The following is a 23,722-nucleotide window of genomic DNA, read 5'->3' as shown; positions in this document are numbered from 1 at the left end:
CCTTGCTTTTGTTTGTGCCAGCGAGCGGGGCAGAGCGCAGGACCGAGCGTGCGCCCGCAGCCCTCCGTGCCGTTCAGCTGTTTGCACCGCCAGCTGTGGCTGAGGCTGAGACGAGGGTGCAGGCGTTGGGGTCCCTTCCTTGGCTGTTTGGATGTGGACTAGGCCCCTTCTGGTTTAGGAGGAGGAGGCGGGGTGTATATACACTCCTGATGCAAATCATGCCCAGATGTTCCGTGGTGCAGCCTGCAGTCAGCTTTAGTTAAGTCGTATAGCCTTAGGCCTTGATTTCATACCCACTGACCTTTGAAACTCAGGACCCGATTAAGAACTGTCTGTATCCTTGCTCTGTGTATCCATGGAATAATGACAATTTAATAAGGACCACGTGAGAAACCTTAGAAGCTGATGGCAAAACTGTCATTAGAGATTGTCTTTCAGTGGCAAACTGCTTCAGCAATGAGACACATATCTACCCAAAACATCTGGGGTTTTTTCTAGCTAAAAAAACCAAACAACAAACCCTACTTGCCTAACATCAGTCATTCTCCTTAAGCAATGGAAATTACTGTGGGTCTGTAACAGAAATCAGATTGCTGAGGTATCTGCCCTGAACAGTTTACTAAAAGTAAGTTCAGCCATTTTACTGATTAGTTTTCTTGCAACTATCATTGTTCCTAGTCTCATTTAAAAAAAAAAAAAAAAAAAAAAAAAGTTAGCTACGTGATTTGAAAACCAAACATTCACTCACCCTCCACCTCCAAGCTCCAGAGAGCTGGTGTCTCCATTGATGAAGTAGGTGTTCTCCCCACTCCATTTGAATACCTGAGGAGGGGAAAAAAAACCAAATATATTTGGACTGTGAAAACTACTGGGGACTGACTCTTAGCAGGTATTTTTTGATATGGTCATATTTTATTTTATTTTTTTTTGAAGGGGGAGGAGCAAGAGGTAATAGGTAGAAAGTAAAGGAACAATACATACTTAAAGCTATGAACAAGGCACCCTAAACCTTTTTAGAATTCTCATTGCATCTCTAAATCAACAGGCATTCTGTTAAAAAGGAAAAATGTGTTCAATATTGAAAAATGCTAAGCCATGAACATTAAGGGGTACTTCAATAGCATTCTTATTTCTGGTTTGTTGCCACTTTGATCCTAAGCACATGTGAAATTATACCCTATTCTTGGTATCACTGCCTTCCAAGGTGAGTCTTTGACAGTCCACTCCTTACTCCTCCCTGCTTTCCCCTTCAATCCATTTAAAACCCTCTCCTCACCCTTACAAACTGTCCTCTCGGCACTTCAGATAATTACAGCCACTTTTGCTTAAAGCATTGCATTGAAGCAATGAGTGATTAACTGCATTCACCAACAGCCAGCACATCTTCTAAACTCAAATATGCTGTCTCCATAAAAATCTCATAAATGTTTCAGCAGTGGAACCTAAAAATCTTATTTGAGAAAGTGAACACCCACTTACCTTGAAATTTGGACAGAATGTGTAGAGGAATGTTTCACCAGTGCCATAGTAATGGTCACTAAACCTGAAGGGATGTGTAGCATATGCTCCAAATATCTGTCAGAATAAAATGATTAAAGTACTTTTGAGGATAGTGCAAAATTCAAGATAAAAAGCCCAAACATTTCAAAATACTTTCTAAAGAACAACTGAGATGGTGTTTCATGTTAGAAGAACCAACTAGTAAAGTACATCAGATGAGCAAGTACTCCTGCAAATCTTTTGTATTCTGCAAGTTAAAAGCCAGATGACAACAATAGCAACAGGAATGCCAACTCTAGGAGCTGCCGAAGTACTAGACCTCCACAGAGGCATTATTTGTGACAGCTTGTTAACTGAGATACCTAAGGAAGATACATCCATGGGCACTATTAAAAGGAGCACTCATTGCAGTTATGAAGCTGAGGCGGGTATTTCTATTAGTGCTGATGTACCTTCCTGCCTGTAAGTTTAGTTTAACCAGTAGAAAATATAAAAGAAAACAAACACCAGTGTCTTATTTTGGCATGATGTCACTTCACAGCATGACTAGCACTTCATAATGATAACTTTTAATAGTGTTGCCCTTTCAGTCCAACCCTCGCAGAACAAGCACTCCTTACCTGGTTGTCCATATCCTTGATGACAAGGAGAACTGGACTGTCGAGAGATGCTGATTTACGGTACAGAGTCTTCAAGCTAGTCCCGTGCTCCAGTGTACTGTACGCAAGCCGCCACGGATATCCCTGCACTCGTGCGGGCAAGCGCCGGGCAAGCTGGGCAATGAACAGGGGGAAATGGTTACATATTCAAAAGGTTGGGTCACAGGTGGTGCCCCAGACTATTCCCTTTCTGCAGGGGCTTCTGAGCCAAAAAACGGCTGTCAAGGGAACAGCTGATGCCAGCAGCTTAACATCTCCGCTTAACATGCATGTGGCCTTGTACTCTGAGCCCAACTGTCTGCATTCACATCACCTGTAAAAGAGATTTCAAAACTGGCACCCTCTCTCTGGGCACTGAAAGAGTTGCCAGTCCTCAATATCACAGCTCAAACTCCAGAGTTGCAAAACATAAAAATAAGCTTTCCAGGTGCGCCAGTCCACAGTGCACAAGGACACTCCAACATACTAAGTACTTTCCGAACTCTTAAAAAAGCATTGGTACTGCCTCCAGAAGGCAGAATGTCCCACACTTGGCAGAGACAGGACCACAGCTAACAAAGAAACTTGAGGTTTTTCTAGCCATACCTGCTCTATGTGCATATTCTCCAGGAGAGCGCTGTGATGCTTTAAGACAGGCAAAGTATCATCATCTTCTTCTTCATAGTAACTGCAAACGCTCTTTCGTCGTTTTGCTTCTTCTACAGTAATGATCTGAGGCAAGAGAACAATTGTCCAACCTAAAGCATAGCTCTTATGCTGTCAATCCTCTGTTGAAGCAAATTAATTTAAAACAACATACTCCTCAGCTGTTACACTCTGTGGAGCAAAACCACTGTATGGGATGGTTTTATCAAGCACAGGCAGCCTTAACCAAATAGGGAAAAACCTAGCTGGCAAGGTGTCTTTGAGACATCACGGCCAGAATTTCTTCACGCTCTGGTGACCTCCCACAGCTGTAGAGTTCTTTGGGATTAATAAACATTGAGGTAACCAGGTGACATCAGTGTCTGTCTCAGACATACTCGGTCCCAAGTCAGAAAGCTAAAGTGCACCTTCTGCTTCCGAGGCACACTACATGCATCTGAACTAGATGTCTCGTGGGACTCTAAATAAGGAGGACACAGAAGCTTCTTTGTTTTCTCTCATGCAGCTAGTTGAGTACGTTAATTATTTTCTCAGGTGCTAATGCATGAGCATTATACGAAAAAGTTTAAAATTTCACTTCTCCTTTTTATTAAACCAGCAACATTTTCCTGATTTTCTTTACTGACTCAGACATGGGTTTGTGTACACAAACTGAAACAGAATGAACATAGCAAAGAAGTAAAAACGTCAGTAAATCAGCTTGAACAGGTATTTCGAAGCTCTGTCTTGTAGGAAGTAAGATTTTGAGCATCCAGTTTATGCAAGTTCTTGAAAATACTAATTCTGAGTGTCAAGCTCTTTATAAAATACATTCTTAGTTGAAAATGATCAAACAGCTCTTTGGAAACTTCTACATATTCTTTTGCTTAAGACTTTATAAAGCGAGCAAATTGTAGTATTTTAAAAAGTGAGTCCATATAAATATTTCTAACATCAGGTTTGAATTTAAATACTTATAAAAGGAAGCACAGTCTTCTTTCCAGCAACTACAGGTAAATGCACTACCTTTTCCCACAAACCTAGAAACAAAATGAGAATCTGAGTCCATACGCTTCACACTTCTCTATAAAAGGACTCGGCAGTCTACAAGGTGCTGAGAGAGACAGGGGACAAACTCCGAACCCCATGCGGCACGGGCACCAAACAGGAGCCCAAATGGGGTGCGGGGCAGGAGCTGGCAGCACGGAGCTGACCGCAGACAGGAGGACGCTGCCTCGCCCCTCGCTGGCCGCGGTCTGGGCGTCCTGGCTCCCTCCCAAGCTGGCAGAGGGCATCATCCTGCACAGCTGGCAAGCTGCTGACCCTGCAGTGCAGCTCGGGGCGCTTAGCTCCGCGCAGCACCGGGAGATGAGACGAGGTGCACCGTGCCCGGCAGTGGGGCTTTACCTGGGGCTCGGTGCCACCATAGCAAATGGGAAGCAACAGCAAGAGCTCAGAGAGGAGGCCGCTGAGAAAGAAAAGGGGAAGCAAGGGGGCCTAACTACAAAACAAACAGGAAACCTTAAACCGCCTTCCTTCCACGAGCGTGTCGCCACAGAGGTCTTGGGAGCAGGAACCTCAAGATGTGGCTGCAGAGCACGCCGCGCCGCTGCTACACCTCCCTGCAAATATGGCTTCCAAACGACTTCCATGTTACACATGGATAAAGTTTTGCATAACTCCTCCGCACCTTCACGATCACTGCTTGAACTTGCAGAAGCTGTCAACAGCTGAGACAATTGCCAAGAAGTGCCTGGAGGTCCTACACACACCTGCCCCACAGGCGAGAAAGCAAATGCACTGGACTGACTCCAGGTGCAGATTCAACCACGCCACAAAGCACAGAAAGGAGCTTTTCACGAAGACCAGGACCGGTGAGGAGTTCACTGTGCGTCGGAAAAAGCCCTAATGCTGTCAGTCACACCTAGCATCTCCAGGGGGATGGGAGCAACAGGTCCGCTGCACGTGCTCACGTCCAGCCTGCGTTCCCCGGCAGACGCCTGAAGCTGAGCCCAGGGCAGCCACCCCGAGCGGGGCACCTGGGCACCGGCACTCCGATACACACAGCGGAGTTAGGAAAAGAGAAGAGGGCAGGACCACAGGGCAAAATCCAGCCTGCAGAACTAACGCTGTGACGTGCTCCTGTGCACCCGGGCAGTACGGGTATTCTCACCGGTGATACTGCAAGAGCTGTACGGCTGCATCCTGCCCCTCCAGCCCAGGCTCAGTGGAATCTAGTCCTGGGTCTTCTGAGACTGAAGAGAATTCTGTGCTGGAAAATTTTACACATGGCCCATTTCAGGGAAGGTTTGCACTGCAAAATTAAGATCGTTTAAAAAAACCCCAACAAACTTTCAAAGGAAAATGGTCTTTCTGCTTTTATCCTTGTTCTTTTTCCACCTCCTGAATGGTTATCCTTCCCTTCTCATCTCCCAGGCCATTTTTTTTTTTTTTTTAAACAAACACCTTTTTCATCTTAAATCAAAAGTATTCAACTCCTCTTTTGAAGACTATTTTCTAGGAGTAGTCTCCCCGTAGGAGTGGGGGGGAAATATCACAGTAAATCAATCAGCAACAGGTACCTAGCAAAATGCAACCAAACTCACAGACGTAGGCAACCACAGAAAACCCACTAACACAGCTGTAAATTGCAAATCAGCTCCCAAGAGAGACAAACCCCTCTCTTCACTGCATAGATACCTAGTCAGTCTGTAACTGAAGTGCATGTCTGAATGAAGTTCAGAGTCAACAACTGCAAGAAAAGGGATCTACAAGATCATATATTTACAGACCACGCAAAAGCAGAGACGGATGGAAAGAATCAACCACTACAGAAACTGGACCTACAAAATCTTTTAAAGATTTTACGGGACTGAGAAAGCAAGCTACCTGGGGTGGAAATACCCTATTAAAATTCATCTGAGTAAGCAGCACATTTTTTACTAGGGCAGAAGTGCTGTATTAGATCCAAGTTGTTCAAACAGGGACACAGTTCAACATACCTCCACAAAAGGTTCCTCCTGGTCAGGTCTGGCATAGTAAAGAATTCGAATATTCAAAGGCATTTGTTTCCCTTTCATCATCTACCAGTTTATTTTACAGTATCGACTACACTTCCCTGCTCTACTGGCAAGAGCTCTTGCTCACAAGCATGACAGATGGCTACTGCCCGTGGCACGCTGTGATAAAATTGCTTATATGCTTCTCTGCAACCACACTTTCTATTTCCCCACAAGGGAGAGTGAAACTTTCACAGTAATCATGCCCAAATTTGGACTTTCAATAGAGATTTCCTGGCAGACCTACTTTAAATTTGTAAAGCCTGAATATATTACAAATAAAAGAGACACACCTTTAGAAGCAGTTTCCACCTAATTCTTCTCCCAATATATATTTAAATAAAACAATGAGAGACAAGCTCCCAGTGTGCCCAGATCCCTCCCGCCTCTGTTCTTTGGATCACTGGCTCTCCTCCTTCATTTTGGTTTTATGAAAATGGCATGCAAATAACAACTGAACAGTGAAATCTAGTGCAATATATGACTGCACTCAGCTCTGAGCAAAACAAGGAATGAAGACTTTTTCTTTTTTTTTTTTTTCATCTTGCAGTTCACAAAGCACCAACATTAAGAAACTACAAAACTGTAAAAAATAAAAGCAATTTGGGATTAGAGGTCATGTTGCTACATTTCAAATGACAAGCCCCACTCCCAAGCTCTACTTTTGAACAGGACAACATACTTTGAAGACAGAAATGCTTTAAAAAAAAAAAAAAAAAAAAAGAAAAAAAAGAGGGTAGTAGAATTTTCAAAACATGTTTATGTTTAAGACAAATAATCAGATCACTTCTTAAATTGCCATCAAGATACTTCCCACTTAGGGATTTATCTGTTTTTTAATGTTTCCTGTTTCCTTAGCATAGCAAGTACTTCAATGTTCAGAAATATCTATTAAAAAATACACGCAAGCTTATTTCCCTTAGAAACTAGGCTTTGTATGCACAAGAGACAGACAGATAACAGAGGCATGCCAAGTAGTTAGAACAGACTGCAAAAGCCCCCATATGAAAGAGCTGAAGTCTGAGGATAAAACTTACCCATCTTACAACCAATATTCAAACAGTATTGCTACGTGCACCTGAGAAGCAAGGGTCTGGCACATCACCACATTTCAACCAGCACGCAGGAGTCTGTGTTGGTGTTAATGTCTACATACACATTTTGGAGATTTTATTTGTAACACATAAATACAATGCAAATTTAGCAATGCTGACAACATACACCTGTATAGTTTTACAAAAGGCTAACATCGCATAACCAGAATATTTACACAACTTCTGCTGGTTGCACAGCAGAGAGCTCCCAGTTGTTTGCCTGCTCTTTCTAGGGAGAGAAGAGATGTCTGAAGGAATATGAGTACATTTGTGAGACAGATAATGAGCCTTGAAGAGACTTCTACACGAAGCAGCAAGCATTATACAGAAACACCATAAAAATCAGCAAAAGAGAAAGTGCTGAAGTTCTTAACAGAGGATGCACACTCTTCATGTAAAGGCAAAAAGCACTCACCTCCCAGCTTTTAGTAGTGGGTTCACTGAAGAAGTTGTCTATCATGTCAAGCTCCTCCTTTTCTACCACAACAAACCCTTGCTCTTTGGCATCTTTCCCATATATTTCCGGTGACCACTGAACAAAAAATGTGTACAAGTGATCCACCCTGTAAAGAGAAGAGGAAGACACAACCATTGTTCAGTGGTCCCTGAACACAACACTATCATGTAGTACAGAGGTTTTGCCCAATGACAAAAAAGGGACAACCACACAAATAGGATACCCATTTACTTCCACCCTCACACACCACGCAAAGCAATAGCTCCCTCCACCTGGCAGCCTGAAGCACTTCAAGGTTTCTCTGCTTTCACTCTCCATAATATATTTTTCTCCTCCCTTTGCTATACACACAGCCAAAGCATCATGGGAAAACTAAGCGGTTTGTCCAGTCCTACACAATTCATATTAAGAAGTCACATTGATTAGTATTATGTCATACACACAAAAGCTAAGTCCATAAAACACTCACTTAACTTATTTAGTTTGACCTCCAGCATAAAACAAGCGATAAGAGATCACCAGTAAAGTCTATATCACATTTCTAGCTGACCTCTAAAAGTTATAGAGACTAACCACGAACCAATTCTTCATTCTCAGCATAATGAAAATAAGCAGTCACTGACAGCTTTGCTAATGATGTATCACCAGCAGTGTATGCACTTCTGTAAATGTAGTCAGCTCTCAATCACCGTCTTTAAAGAGTTCTTTGACAACATCCATAACAATCAGTGAAAAAATTTCTGAATAAGGACTTTAAGTATGTGCTCATTTTGGCTGGGACAGAGTTAAGTTTCTTCACCCTAGCTGGTATGGGGCTGAGTTTTGGATTTGTGCTGGAAACAGTGTTGATAGCACAGGGATGTTTTCGTTCCTGCTGAGCAGGGCTTACCCAGAGCCAAGGGCTGTTCTGCTCCTCACCCCACCCCACCAGCGAGCAGGCTGGGGGGGCATAAGGGGTTGGAGGGGACACAGCCGGGACAGCTGACCCTGACTGACCCAAGGGACATCCCAGACCATGGGACGTCATGCTCTGTAATATAGAGCTGGGGGAAGAAGGAGGAAGGGGGGGACATTCGGAGCGATGGCGTTTGTCTTCCCAAGTCACCGTTAGGCATGATGGAGCCCTGCTGTCCTGGAGATGGCTGAACACCTGCCTGCCCATGGGAAGTGCTGAGTGAATTCCTTGATTTCCTTTACCTATTAAACTGTCTTTATCGCAGCCCACAAGTTTTCTCACTTTTCTGATTCTCTCCCCCATCCCACTGTGGGGGGAATGAGCAAGCGGCTGCGTGGGGCTTAGCTGCCAGCTGGGGTTAAACCACAGCAGTCCTTTATAGTGTCCAACATGGGGCACAAAGGGGTCGAGATAACGACAGATTTGATTGGAACATTCTAGATCAAACTTATAGCTATTATTGCTGTTTAGCTATTAATTGGCAGGCTCCTGTGCTTGCCATGGGGCTTGCTTGCCTCACTGTGTATTAGAGTCTTGTGCTCATTCGTGGCTGCTTTTTGCTTTTGCTGCTTGCTATAGTGCTTATCATCTCACTCTGCTGTGCCTGGGAACATTTTGATAACAGCAATGGCCACGTGCCTCAGCTGGCAGACGGCCAGGGCACTGCTGCTGTTTCTGCGCTGCTGTACTGGACAGGCTGGAACTCCAGCGTGAACTCGAGTCAAAGGGACTGGGACCTGTGGATGAGTCCACGCGGGAGCAGGACACCCCAAAGCGTCTGTGGCTGCGGTTCCACACCAGAGCAGCTGCATCATGAAGGGTCTGTGGCCGTGGTTCTGTCTGTGCTGCAGCAGTGATACCTCTGAAGGGACTGCGGCCCAAGGATAAATCCAAGCCGGAGCAGGGGCAAGGGGAGGAGTTCATTGCAATGTTAAACCCTACAGCCTGGCCCAAAGGGCCCAGGGGTGGAGGTCATAATGTCATACCTTTAAATTGTTGTAACATGCAACTCAAATCATAGGTTACAGGAATTACCAGAGCAGGAACAGCCTGCACCCATGGAGGACAAGCCTTACAAGAAGCAGTGCAAGTGCAGCAGTGAGCCGACCTGAGCTGGCTTTGGTGCCCAGTAACTCCGCACAACACACCGTCTATCCTGTCCTGAGTGACCACCGTAACAGATGGAGCCCAAAGTCATGGACTAAATGAACTCAATGGACATTTTATGGGCATTTGTGGACATTTTAAAGACATTTTATAGGGGTGGTCCATAGACTAAGGGAATGATATCTGTGTATTATATCAAAGGATGGAAAGGGGTGGTGGTTAATGAGGTTATACTGGATAGTGTGGTAAATGAGCATGACGTAAATGATGTGGAATAAGGGATGGAGAGTGTGCTGGTTTTGGCTGGGGTAGAGTTAATTTTCTTCACCCTAGCTGGTATGGGGCTGTGTTTTGGATTTGTGCTGGAAACAGTGTTGATAGCACAGGGATGTTTTCGTCCCTGCTGAGCAGGGCTTACCCAGAGCCAAGGGCTGTTCTGCTCCTCACCCCACCCCACCAGCGAGCAGGCTGGGGGGGCACAAGGGGTTGGAGGGGACACAGCCGGGACAGCTGACCCCGACTGACCCAAGGGACATCCCAGACCATGGGACGTCATGCTCTGTAATATAGAGCTGGGGGAAGAAGAAGGAAGGGGGGGACATTCGGAGCGATGGCGTTTGTCTTCCCAGGTCACCGTCACATGTGATGGAGCCCTGCTGTCCTGGAGATGGCTGAACACCTGCCTGCCCATGGGAGGTGGTGAGTGAATTCCTTGCTTTGCTTTGCTTGTGTGTGTGGCTTTTGCTTTACCTGTTAAACTGTCTTTATCGCAGCCCACAAGTTTTCTCGCTTTTCCCCTTCCGATTCTCTCCCCCATCCCACTGTGGGGGGAGTGAGCAAGCGGCTGCGTGGGGCTTAGTTGTCAACTGTGGTTAAACCACAACAGTGTACTATATTGAAATTAAAATGAACACATGCAATTTCAAACAGGAATACGATAGTGGATTCACTGTACAGGAAGTTGAATTGCCAGCAAAAAAAAAAAATCAAACCCAAATTAAAGAGGGCAGATGGAAAGCTAGTAAGTACTTCTGACACTGGATCTTTCTCCAGTTATTCACCAGAAAGTTTTGTCCAGCAATTCCTTGATCAACACAAACCCAGAAAAATCTTACAGAAATTTAGACATTTTCCCCCTGCATTTCAAGTTACTTGGATCTATATGTATGCACAAATAATCTTAAAACACCATTTCAGCACTGCTGGATTCTCTTTGGGGTCACTAGTATAATTCCAGAGATTTTTCCAATTGAGTCTACATTTTTTGTTCTACACTCCTACCAATGAGGGCTAGAGTTTGATGTCAGTTCTAACTGCATGAACTGGCAGCCCTGAAATTGTTGCCCACTCATGACAGCTACACTAATTCACAGTCAAAGTGAGATATTTGGAGGTGCTTGACTCACTTTGGCCTCAAGAAATTTGGATCCAATTTCCGCTACCCTCAAAAAGAATAAAGGACTGACTTTGCTTCATCATGGAAATGCCCTCTTAATCATGACAAAGGAACAAATTAGCATTGCCATCAGTTTTTTCTCTTCTCCTTTGCATACTCACAAAAGCTTCTGTGGTGCATGGCTAACATGTTCTAGCAGAGTTTAAAATTTTGTTATCAAATAAGAACTGTACCTGTCAAACATTTTTAATATATACAGCCAAATATAGTTTTAGTACAATTGTCCTAAATTTGTGAACACCCAACACTAGGTTCCTGAGGCATCAACAGCCTCCCTTCACCTAGAACAAGTAAGGTAGCTAATGTTGATATCCAAGTAAAAATTTCAGCTACTGCTCGTTCCTCTGCAACAAGACACACACAAAAGAGATCAAGGTAGTACTGTGCAAACAATCAGTCTTTGGGATAGTTCTTGCCAGTAACTGCCTGGAAAAGACTAAAAGAGGGTCACGTTCCCATTGCCAAGGGTTGCCCTCTTTCTTTGTGAGAAGCCACGTGATTGCTTACAAGTTTGCATAGATCTAAAACCAGTAAACTATGGAAGGCACTTCTAAAAGCCGTAACACCTCATTTTAGTCAAGAGCTTTTCTAACTCCGGAAGTTTTCCCACATCAATAGGTGCAACTCATCACGCCCCACTCCACTTGCTCACAGAAACTTCAGAAAGAGCAATATGATCATCTCTTTGCTAACTAATGTGAGTTTTAACTGAAAGACACATTTAACTTGAGCACTGTGTATTTTATGTGCAGTAGTCCTAGTCTGGAAAACGAACTACTTAATTCCTACAAAGCCCTATGAAAGAACAATAAAACTAGTGGTTGCTGCTCTCTGGCTAAGATCAGTTTGAAAGCATGTTCATGGTGGGTGAAGGAGAGCAGCATACTCTCATCTCAGAATTGCAGAACATAGTTAGGTTGAAAGGCACCTCTGGAGATCATCTAGGCCAACTTCTGCTTATAGCAGAGCTAACTTCCAAGTTAGAGGCGGCTGCACAGTCCTCTTGCAGTTGTGGAAATCTCCAACAGAGATTCCATAACCTCTCCGTGCAGCCTGTTCCATGCATAACTAGTCTCATGGTTTTTTTCTCTTCTATCTAATCACAATTTCCTGTAATGCATGCACCATGTGACCTCAGGAGGGTCTGGCACCATCCTACTTTTTTTTCTTCCCCTCTCCCTGCTTTTTTTAACCATGTGTCCAAAAGGAAGAGGGGAGTAACCACCACCCAAGCTGTTGGCTATGCTCTTCCTTACGCAGGCCAGCAAGAAGCGAAGCCTTCATTACTGCAAAGACACACTGCTGACTTATGTTGAGTTGGCTCTCAACTGCCCCAGCTCCTTTTCTGCAGAGCTACACCCCCGGCCACCCGTCCTGAGACTGTACCACTGCAGGGACTGCTCCACCCCAGGTGCACAACTTTGCATTTGCCTTTTCTGAACTTCCTAACGTTTCTGTCAGCCCATTCCTCCATTTTGAGGTCCCTCTGAACAGCAGCCCTGCCCTCCAATGTATGAACACTCCCTATTTGGCATCATCCCCCAAAATGACAAAGGTGTATTCTGTCCCAACGTCCATGTCACTGATGAAGGCATTGAACAGCATCAGTCTCCAAGGAATATCACTTGCACCTGGCTACCACTCAGACTAGCTATCAACCCTTTGAGCCCAGTGGTCCAGTTATTTTTTCACCCAGCTGGTAGTCTACCTGTCCAGGTCACATCTCTCCAATTTGGCTATAAGTATACTATGGGAGGTTGTGTTGAAAGCCTTACTAAGGTCATGGTAAAACAACAATCCCTTACTCTCTCCCTGTTCACAGCGCTACCCATCTCAAACAGAGAAATCATCTGGTTGGTAGAAAAACTATTTGCCCTTGTGAATCTACAACAGCTGCTCCTGATCACTTCTTTCCCTCCATGTGCTTGAAAATGGAGTCCCTAAGGTCACGCTTCATAGTCATCCCAGGGACTGAGGTGAAGCCGACTGCCCTGTGCTCCCACAGATCCTCCTCGATTTTTCTGAAGACAGTTGCAGCATTTGTCTTTCCAATTATTAAGCACCCCTCCCAGTGATCATAACCTTTCAAAGGATGATAGAAAGCAGCCTTGCAATAACATCAATCAACTTCCTCAGTACACTTAGAATATTTCCTGTCAGGCCCCACAGACCTGTATATGCTCAGTTTATTTAAGTAGTCCATAACTAAGTTTTCCTCTACAATGGACAGATGCTAAATAAATCCAGACACTCCAGATTTAAGAAGCAGCAGCATAAAATGAGAAATAGGTGACTGCAGAAATGAGGTCATTCTGAAAGGGGATGCAGAGCATCCCTTCTCTGTTAATAAAATTATAACATTATGCTATGGTAGTATTTCCAAGCTACCAAATTGGAAAAATTGGAGACAGTTTTTAAATTGGAAAACCACTGCTTGAGGAACTCTCTTAAAGCCAACTTGACAGCTGCAAGGAAATTTATCCTAAAACTCAATAGCTGTTGTGGTGATCACATGCTTATGAGTGTGTCATGCACTAACAGAGAAACATCAATAAAACACAAAGTACCTGGAAAGGAACAACTACAGAAACCTGAAGTTAGTCACTCCAGAAAGAAATTATTCAAAAGGAAATTATGATAACAGGAAACTTTATTTTTTTTTAAAGAAAAAAAGCAAACTAGGAGACACAAATCAAAAATGAAAGACGGAACACTGATTAAAGAGACCCTCCCCAGCTGTAGCCAGATTAAAAGGAAAGTGAATATGCTTACAAATATATTCATAATAACACACACACAGAGGGCACAAAAATGTAAAAAGAAAAGGATATACATTCAGTAGAAAACTAATTTTGGAGAGTACAAAACGTGACATAAAGATCATGACAGCAAAGTGATAAAATCAGTGTAAGACAAAAGCTTCGTGGAGCATTTATGCCACTGCATTGCTTAGTAAACTGGGCACAATCAGCTGCCTGTGTGAATGCATCTGAACAGGGAAGCACACTCTGCAGAACAGTAAGCAGAGGCTGTGCTTGCAGGATGGGACTTTACCCTTGGCAGAAGGATCCCAGAGACCTGGGATAACGGCTGTGAATTTTGGAGCAAGAGCTCCACACCAGCACACTGATGACAATACTTAGCGCAATCTCTGAACGTACCAGGAAAGTCACATTCAGTGGAAGAAATGAGATTGTGTTTAGTTTGATTGACACTGGTGATCACTGCTGGAGTACTCTGCCCATCTCTGGTGCGCCATTCCCAACTCACGCTCAGGTGTTGCTGCTTAGAGACACAAGACCAACTGGCGTACAGCAAGAGGCAAAAACAGTTACTTAGCTTACAAGAGCAATACCCTGTGATTGCATACAATAAGAACTGAATCCTGGTAATACAGACACAACCACAACCAGCGACCGGAAACCAGAAAAATTAAAGTAGGTATATAGTGCACTGAAAAAGAGCAAAGGCAATTATCAATAAAATACACCAGACAACTTCTCAAGCTACAGGTGATTTTGCAGGGGGAAGCATAAATGATTTTTCTTCTAAAAGATACACTTTAATTTAGGAGGTCCCAAACTGACATCATTACCACCACCATTTCTGTTGATATGGCAGCAATATCAGACTTTGATGGCAGAGGCAAACCACTTTTGCATAAATTAATGTCTTCAGGTCAGTCACAGGTGGGAACGGTGCTACTTCCAAATTAGTGTTTGGGTGGTGAGGGAGGGTTTTTGCATCCTGTGATACATGTACAAAGGCTCTAAGTCCAACCACAGCTCCTGGCCTAGAAACAGGACTTAATTCAAAGGAATCCTATGACTTTGTTATAAACATGCCTGACTAGATGATGATGATGATGATGATCCTTCATGAATCTTATGAGGGCTAAGGTACCACAAGCCCTCATATGCTTATGTGAGCTTATATAAACTTATATGAGCCCTCATTATAAGATACTAAGCTACAGATACAAACGGGTTTTCATAGGTTTCACCTGTATAGTTTGATATCTTATTTATCAGGAGTCTAGGAGTACTCTATTTGTAGAAGGCTACTTCAAAAGGAGCCTAAATCTAAGCTTTATGCTACCTATTCCATTCCACTAACAGGAGCATGGAAGAGTGATCCTTCAGCCTCAGGACCATCTTAATCATCATCCCTTTATGGAAAGCCTTGCGTAAGTGCACAGAAGCATCATGTAGGTATTGACTCCAGCTAGTTGTACTGCAAGTTCTTCCAGATCTCAGCTTCAACCATATTAACTACTGGGTGTTACGCACTAGATACTAACAGGAGTCACAACCAAGCAACATGTTGCTCTACAAAAGGAAACCCCACAGAAACAGTAACAGAAACCAAACCAAAACTCACCCAACTCCCCAGACCAAACCAAAATAATCAATTGGGCAGGAAGCTAATATTGAAAAAGAGAAGCAAGGCTCAACCCCTGTTCCTTTTCCTCCTTGAACATCTGCCTGCTCTCAAAAAGAAACTTCCAGAAGAACCGGATGCCCTCTCAGCAGCATGATCCCAGTGCAATGTCTTTTACATCAACATCAACGCAAATTATACATTCATAAACCAAGCCTGTCCGCTGAATTTATATTGTAGATAATCAATGAGATTAATTCTTGACTGAGGAACTAGTCAATGCTAAAATGAGTAAATTATTTGTTAGGACATGTGCTTATAAACAAAGAAATTCTGCGTAACTCTATCTGTCCCAGGGCAAGACATTTTCCTCTGCAAGACCTTGAGGATATCTGTGACATAATTACTGACCTACTACTACTCAAAATCCACTAGGGTGGATAATCTACATACCATTTAAGCATAAATCCATGTAGCAAGAGCATGCAAAGACTTACCCTCTAATACTGTAAGCTATACCCATTGCAAGACTCCTCAACAAAAGAATCAATCTCCTTATTGGTGTCCAAAAGCATGGGTGCCTCTCTGCTCAGCTGAACCCAACAAGAAGCTGCCCTAGACTGAGTAATCTATTATATAAGGCAACTCGAGATGCCCATCTCCCCCGTTACGTGCTAAGGTGAGTGCTGCTGTGATCAAGCATAGTCACTGATTAACTCAGCTGCGTTGTGTGGGTCATGGGGTGACGCACGCTGGGACACTCTTGGCACCCGGGAAGCCACGTAGGAAGAGAGAAGACCTACAGCAGCCACAAAAGGCAAACGAGACTTAAGACTATTGACAGCCTTTATAAAGAATATCAGCCTAACAGTCTCCTCTCTCTATTAATAATGTTTCCAGAGGCTTCCATTAAAAAAAAAAATATTGCAGTTTTAAAAGATAAGTATGCCTCCCCCCAGCACGGCTTTCCCACAGCCTGCCAAGCGCAGAAAAGCAGCAGCAGTCTGCAGATAGATGAGCAGCTCTGCTGGGAGCAGCGGGCTACGGGGCCCAGGTTGAAAATGGACCCATTTTCACAATGGATGACAGAAGTTGTTTTAACAGCAAACACTAAGAAAGCATGGAAAAATGTAATTAAGTGCAAATCAGAGAAAGACTTAACTTATACAGTGATCATAGACATGCACACCTACTTTTCACAATCTCAATCCAGGTTTGGTTTTTTTGTTGTTTGTGGTTTTTTTTAATTACTAAGAAACATTAAGATGCTACACAAGCTACTGTGACTGCACTGGACAGAAAGTGTTTTATTTATACTGCTTTATGGCCAATGAGACGAGAGTGGTATTCTTGATATTTTCATACATGACTATAAATTGCATTCCAAATGTTTTTATTCTTAGTAAATTATTTTGATATATTGTACCAAAAATACATTGCAAAGCTATCCCAAATGACCTACGTCCATGGCATTCTCAAGATGCAACACTGATAATTATATACTATGCAATACTGGTGCAAGAATATCACCAGAGGGTAGCAAACGATGCATTTTACTTTGGGAAGGCGTGCAAGAGTTTGGAGAAAACACTGACTTCTTAGGCAAAGACACATCTTGTATTAATATGAAGGAGTGGGTCTTGCATTTAATTTTTGCCCCAAGTTCTACATGAGCTTTTATGCACCTCTGCGGTGTTGAAACAGGCACGCGTGAATAGCACCAAAATGACCCAATCTTATACTACATTCACCAATAATTTTGATCAAGATCAGAACAGCAGTCCCAAGAGCAAAGGTCTGGCCTGTCAGCCAGCACAGCCAAGCGCTGCTGCAACAGCTCACTGCAGAAATTACTCTTTCCTCATTCTAAAAACTGAAGTATAAACCAGTTGTCCACACTTCAGTCTATACTTGGGTTAGGTCCCCTCACTATTCAGAAAATGACAAGCAGAGAAGCTGTTTTCCAAGTTTGTGATAAGAAGCTTAATAGATTTACCTGTTGCACAGAGCAACAGAGACGACCTCAGTTCAGCTCAGCAGCTTTATTCAACATTAGATACACTATCCCCAAAGCAGCTAACTGACCTTGTGTTATATTACAGCATCATTCCAAATCCTTGAAGTATTTACTCATGCTTCAACCTAGAATTTTCTGAACCCGCCCTTTTGCAATCCCTGAGGAGCCAAGGACTGGGTTCAGCAGATAGCAAGCAAAACAAAAGCTATCTTCAGCTACACTCCCAATGGACACATTCCAGCTGGATTAAACCTCTTCCCCTCCTCCCCTGGGTCAGCAACTTCCACACTACTGGTCTGCTCAAAACACTCTTTTCTAAAATACAGGAAATAAACACTTAAATCAACACACATGCTAAAAATCTGAAAATAAAATTAAACATTCTGAAAAATTATTACAAAAAAGAAAAACATTGCCTGCGTCTTAAAGAGACACCTCTGAGATTGATCACCAGTTCAGATTCTTCCTTCCTGGTATCTAATTTACCACAAGTGTGATCACTGATTTCCCTGTTTTGGTTCATCAACAGACTGGAGAGTTGCTCTAGCTGCCTTCTAGCAAAAGAAGGACCAGGGATTTGATTCCTCACAGCCAGTGAAAATTCTTGGGTGATTCATGTGGAAAATCACAGACCTTTTTTTTTTTTCCTTCTATAGTACTATTTATGCATACTTACACACCTACAGGCACATAAAACATTTAATGGATTTTATCACGAAGGAAGGGACTTTTTTTATGGGCTTGAAGGCTGAAACAGCCACACCCATTCAGTTAGGAGTTTCTCCCTTTTCCACATCATGCCCTTTGCTCATGTGAAATACATATTTTTTAGCACTGGCACCTTAGTGGATTACTTGCCTCTCTTGCCACTGCTCCCTTTTTCCCCTCTCCCTCACCTGCTAGACTACAGCCAAAACCCAGATCATCCCCCAGTGCTTTTATCATGTTAGCTGCGCTTATATCCCTCTCTTCATCTTCCAAATGGCACCTGATCCCTTCTTCCTTCCCACTGGGAGCCATGTTAGATCAGCAACAAACACTGCTTTATCTCTCTGGCATGGCACCCCTCTCCCCATCTTAGCATCCTTGCTGCATTTCACACCTTGGACCATGTAGGGAAAGTCAGATTCAACTCCAGAAAGCACTAGACATTTAAAAAAAATAAGAGACAAACATGTTTTCGTGCTATGCACTGCAGCTTACCTTTCCCGTGGAACAGCAAACCAGTACTCTGGTTGCTTTATCTTTTTGCTGTACTGTTGAGACATGGTGGTGCTCTGAGACGCAAAGGACTTTCTCATGGGCTTGCCTACTTTAATGCACAGAAACATTGGAGGAGTCTTGCTCTTCTCCTCTTTTGAAGGAAGCATATCTGAATGAGAGACAAAAGAAATGGGCTGCTTACAGGAAAGTACAAATACTGCAGCTGATAAAACACTGTCACAAAGATTAACAATCTTGTGCAAAGGAATACTCAGAGGCACCGTATACAGAATTAAACCTGACATGTCATTCAATAGCAAAACTGGTTTAATAAATCCTTGTTTATCCTAAACTGTGGCCATTTATTCCCATTTCGTCACAGCCTGTATCCCCCTCAGCTGTACAGCTATGTACAGAACAGCCCTGTAAAGCAAATCAGTAAGAAGATCAGGGTGGGTGCAAACTGCAACATGAAGCGGGCAAATAAAGGGGACAGCGTTTGACAGGGTCCAGGAAACCCATCCAGTCAAAGGGTAACCCCGCACACACACACACACAAAGCCCCATCAGTTCCTCAACTCTGACAGCCAGCCATACAGACACCTTCTGTCTGCACAAGACAGGGTCAAACATAAGAGCAGTAAAAGTTCCTTAAACTGCTAGTGCGACAAAAAAATTGCTTATTAAACTATGGCCTCAATCACACTGAAGTTGCCCCATTCACTTTAGGAGTACGTATACAGTCATTTTTTTTTTTTTTTCTTCTCTCCCAATGAGAATGACCACCAAATACAACTAGCGAGATATAAACCCTTCCAAAAGAAAGGAAAAATCATTTTAAGAACAACTGTTTTTAAAGTAAAGACTTCCACTCTTATCATCCCCCACCACCTGGTATGAATCAAGGGTATGTCTACTGGTTCATTAAACTACCAAGAGAGGAGCATCAGTGCTCCAGGATGGACTAGTGCTTAAAGGCACTGGGCTGTAGCAGAAGTAGTAATATGTGTACACACTATCTAAACTGAGATTTCATTTTGTTATATGCTTTCCAGTAACAGCCTGAATTTTATTTATGATAACCCAATCAGACCAATCAGGACAACATGGTCAGTCAGTAAGACTCTACATATATTCCTGTTTATCACTTCTTTAAGGGTTTCCATAGCATGAAACACACCAGACAGATGCAAATACTGTCAAGTATACTTTGGTACCTCCCTTTACAGCAATGCACTACTACTTTGGATGGTATCAGAAATACACTGACAGACTTCACTGAAGCAACAAAAGTTACCAACCCAGAGTGACAATTCCTAGGCCATGAAGTGTCCCTGTCAATACTGCAACTGGATGACATTTCGCTATCCTTCTTAAAGCCAGTAAACAGAGGTGAAGATGATACAAACAGTGATCACTGAATATGGAAAGAGCACACAAGCTACTTATCAAACTAGAAGCTTAGGGAATTTGAAAGTCTTTTTTTTCTTCTAAATAGCAGATAATATAAAAATATAATATAAGATAATTAAAAAAAAAAAAAAAAAAGACCAGATATTATAGAAAGAGGGAATTTAGAGCAGAAGGCTATCAATTCAAAGGTTACCGTCATAATGCTGTCCAAGTCTCAGAGGAAACAAGGATAACCAGAGACCTACCTTCAATTGGCACTTGAATTTTCTGCAGCAGCCACAGTCTGATTTCTGATTGATTGTCTAACTGTGTTTCTTGACAGGTCTTGTCTATGGCTGGTACTAATGAAGAGTCCACAGACTCTTTCAGATCCTTTTCCTCTGCTGCTGCTGAGCTGATTTCTAATGAAGGTGCTTTCCTTTCAACACAGCAGGAATCAAGCTCCATACTTTTAACTGTATGGACTTCATTAGCTTGGGACTTTGAACAGCTAAGTGTAAGGTCTATGCCAATTGCTTTACTGTTTTCACCTTTCTGGATTTCAGCCTTGTGTAAGTCTTCAGATGACTGAGACCCATTCCCATCTTTATTGAGGTAAAATTCAATAAGTTTATCTTTCTCTAGCTCTTTCTTAGTGTCCAATGCAGTCTCCACCTTACCTGTCGGGGAACTGACACATTTGTTTACTTCTGGAATAACATCTTGCTTTTCACACAGCTCTAAGTCTAAGTCAGCTTTAGGTTCAACACTGTCCTTTTTTTCCAAGGAATCAACTGTCAAGTGCTCCTGGACTTCTGTAGTGGGTTTGGTTACCTGCTGCTTAGTTCTCCCCAACTCCCTGGGGTCAGCCAGCAAGCCTTCCATTACTGAGATTTTCCTGTCCAACCCTCTATCCATACGAGATGACGTCTTTTCCAGCTCAATGAAGTCATCCTCTCCTTCTCCCAAAAGGGATTTTTCTTTGGTTTTGATATCTGAAGCATTTTTTTCCCCAGAAGGCTCTCTGGCACATGGATCCACAGCAAACTTTTCCAAATGTTCAGTGGCAGTGATGTTGCTGGGAAATTCCAGTGACTTTGATTTGATTGAGCCTGTACTCTCAGATGACTGAAGAACTTCAAAATCAGCAGACTTTTCCTCATCTGAAGGCTTTATCTGTTTGGCACCCAGAGCAATGGATGGATCCCCATTCTGCTGCCTCTTTTCCTTGCTAAGGGATTTGAATTTGCTGAAAGGATTGATATCTTTCTCACAGGATAGGTCTTCCCATTCTCCTGGCCTGTACAGAGGACAAAGATCCTTTGGTATGTCACTGTCAGGGAAAATGATGGATGTACATAGGATGTTAAAAGCAAAATGGAAAACAGAAAAAAAAAAAAAGGAAAAGAAAAACTAAATAATATACCAACTTAACTTAAGCTCTGAAACTCAATGAAAAATTACCTTCTCCAAAATAAACATACATCAGTGGAAATAAGCGACTTTAAAGAAAATGAAGAAAAATGCAGAAAGGATAATACGGAAATAAAATGAGTAAACCATTGGCAGAATACGCCACATGGGTGAAGAAATGGTACACATGTAACAAAAATGTGCAAGTCATCAGAAGTTCTGTAACTAAAAAACCACAGGACATGTATTTAGCTGCTGGAATTTCATTCATACCATATTAATATTGTTATTTCCCGCACCTGACAATGAGTCAACCTCTACAACCACCCGTGCTGCCCTAGTCAGTACAAATGTATTTTTGTGAAGAAAGCAAATCGGAGATAAGCTGTACCCTGTTTGAACATGTTTACTGCAAAACAGTAACAGGCAACAGAGTTAGAGTTTTTTTTCTTTTCTTTTTCTACATTACTCAAATGTACTGTTTGAATGCAGACTTCTCCAAAGATTTCTTTTTAAAGCAGGACAATCATAAAACATTTCAAAATGGAAAATTCTTAAAAACCTAACAGCATACAACTTGAGCTCTTCATCGCTGCTAAAAAGTCTGAGGTGAATGAGAATATGAGATTCTCATCACTTAAAAGCTACTAAGAAGTTACTAAACACTCTACTAATGAGTGTACCAAGTATCCAGAAAGTTTTTCTTGAAATGAGAAAATGGAGGGAAGTAGATGAATTTTACTGATCAACAGGTGTTGCCTGTAAGGACAAAAACTTGCTTAGAACAAATATGTAAGCAGTGCCTAGACTATGCATAAATGAGAGTAGCAAACCCCAGAAAGTCTATTATGTATTATAAATTATAACTATCAATGCATTTCTGGTTCTGAAGTGGAAGTATTCCACAGACTGGTGTTTCTGTAAGTCCTGAAGATGACAGTTAAGGTGCCGTTATCTTCATAAATTTTAAACACTCCTCTCAGAACAGTCCTGGTAACACAACAAATGATCCAAATCTAACCCTCTTCACTTCCACTGAAATAACCCTAGAGATGGCTCAGTACAAGAGCCCAACCATGGCACGCCACCAGTGCTTTTAATTACTGTTTTTTACTGGTCTCCTTTGCACTTTGGTTCTCATATTCATGACCCATTTCTCTTTACTGCCACTGGTGTTCTAAAAAGAAAGCGGAAGACCAACACAAGTGAATCACTCCTTTGCTGGCACCTTCCTCCCCTGATTTGTTTTATTCTGCTGCATTAAAACTCTTCCCCTCCATTCCCCCACCTCTTTTTCCATGGCCCTTACTGAAAATCTGTAAACATAAGTTCAGGGAAGAGCAGTCCTTACGATGGCAATGCATCTTTAATCTTCATGTGAGAGATGTCATTGTAGAGAGCTATTGAGACAACCTCCTCCATGGGGCAGATGAGTCCATATTCTTCACAGCCATTCTCAATTACCAGAGGATCAGACTTATGTGGGTCAAACATGATATTGTTGGGAGTTACTATCATGACTCCTCCAACTACACCCTAAAATAGGAGAAGGAAGAGTTAGAAGATCACATGTAATTCACTTACCATTTGGTATTGGATTTTAGGCAACTATCCTAAAAAGAAAAAACCTCTCTTGTGCCTCTTTATACCCTGTCATGCAATGTTTGCTAACAAAACATTTTGGTTTCCAATTGCATTAAGTCTGACATTGTAAGGAGAGCAAATTAAAAAATGGCTTAGTAACACCAAAGTTCCTGGCCGATAAGGAAGAACATCCAAACTATTCAACTTTCAGTGCTGGCTGCTACAAGCTAAAACTGCAGATTGTTTATCAATCAAACCTCAGACAAAAGAGTAGTGGATTTAAAAAAAAAAAACAAACAAAGGTTCCTTTTATTCTAGATACAGCCACCTTCATTTGATACATGAATTTATATGCAGCCAGCACACCTGAAGGCAGTCTTACTCATGGAAATGTCAAGGTTAGTATGCTAAGCTAGATTATAGGTCCCCGTGATAATACTCTACCAGAGGTACATGCAAAAAACTTCTTTATATAGGGACCTGATATGAAACAGCTTCTCCTTGATCTAGAAGCAGCTTCTACCACTGATCCAAGCAGATTTTGCACAGCTGTAGAAGACATTTAATTCTTCAAAACGTGCTCTAGCCATGGATTCGATAACACATCAGCCATTATTCAGCATCCAACCCATGGCAACTGACATTTTTCAAGGTTTACAAAGGAGATTTCCATTGTCTTGCTCCTGCACCCTCTCTTCCAGACAAGCTACAAAATTCACCAGACCAACTCGGAAGCTGTGCGTAAATCATGACATCTGACAAATAGGAGCCACCGATCAACAGGAATGACCTACACTGTAGGTACTATTAATTATCCAAGGT

General features: G+C 42.5%; 1 protein-coding gene and 1 long non-coding RNA gene across 8 annotated transcripts in view; one reads left to right on the top strand and one right to left on the bottom strand.

The window, feature by feature from the left end:
- Positions 1–23,722, bottom strand: part of NCOA7 (nuclear receptor coactivator 7) — a 101,230-nt gene that overhangs the window by 2,427 nt on the left and 75,081 nt on the right. For 4 of the 7 annotated variants that reach the window (XM_069805180.1, XM_069805177.1, XM_069805179.1 and 1 more), the window contains 8 exons: positions 22,668–22,852; positions 20,170–21,236; positions 18,512–18,680; positions 7,352–7,499; positions 2,745–2,870; positions 2,121–2,273; positions 1,480–1,575; positions 749–822 (listed from right to left, as the gene is read on the bottom strand). In XM_069805180.1, the coding sequence (XP_069661281.1) occupies positions 749–822; positions 1,480–1,575; positions 2,121–2,273; positions 2,745–2,870; positions 7,352–7,499; positions 18,512–18,680; positions 20,170–21,236; positions 22,668–22,852 (2,018 nt within the window). Of the gene's footprint in view, positions 1–748; positions 823–1,479; positions 1,576–2,120; positions 2,274–2,744; positions 2,871–5,785; positions 6,168–7,351; positions 7,500–18,511; positions 18,681–20,169; positions 21,237–22,667; positions 22,853–23,722 lie in introns of those variants that run through there. The other 3 variants (XM_069805183.1, XM_069805181.1, XM_069805184.1) reach the window with 3 other exon arrangements.
- On the top strand, positions 8,909–15,505 carry LOC138689597 (uncharacterized). Its single transcript, XR_011328512.1, has 2 exons — positions 8,909–14,348; positions 15,030–15,505. It is a non-coding gene; the product is annotated as an uncharacterized lncRNA (long non-coding RNA).

This window comes from Haliaeetus albicilla, chromosome 17, assembly GCF_947461875.1.
Source record: "Haliaeetus albicilla chromosome 17, bHalAlb1.1, whole genome shotgun sequence".
In the NCBI taxonomy this organism is placed as follows: domain Eukaryota; kingdom Metazoa; phylum Chordata; class Aves; order Accipitriformes; family Accipitridae; genus Haliaeetus; species Haliaeetus albicilla.
This window is presented reverse-complemented; position numbering and strand designations above follow the sequence as displayed.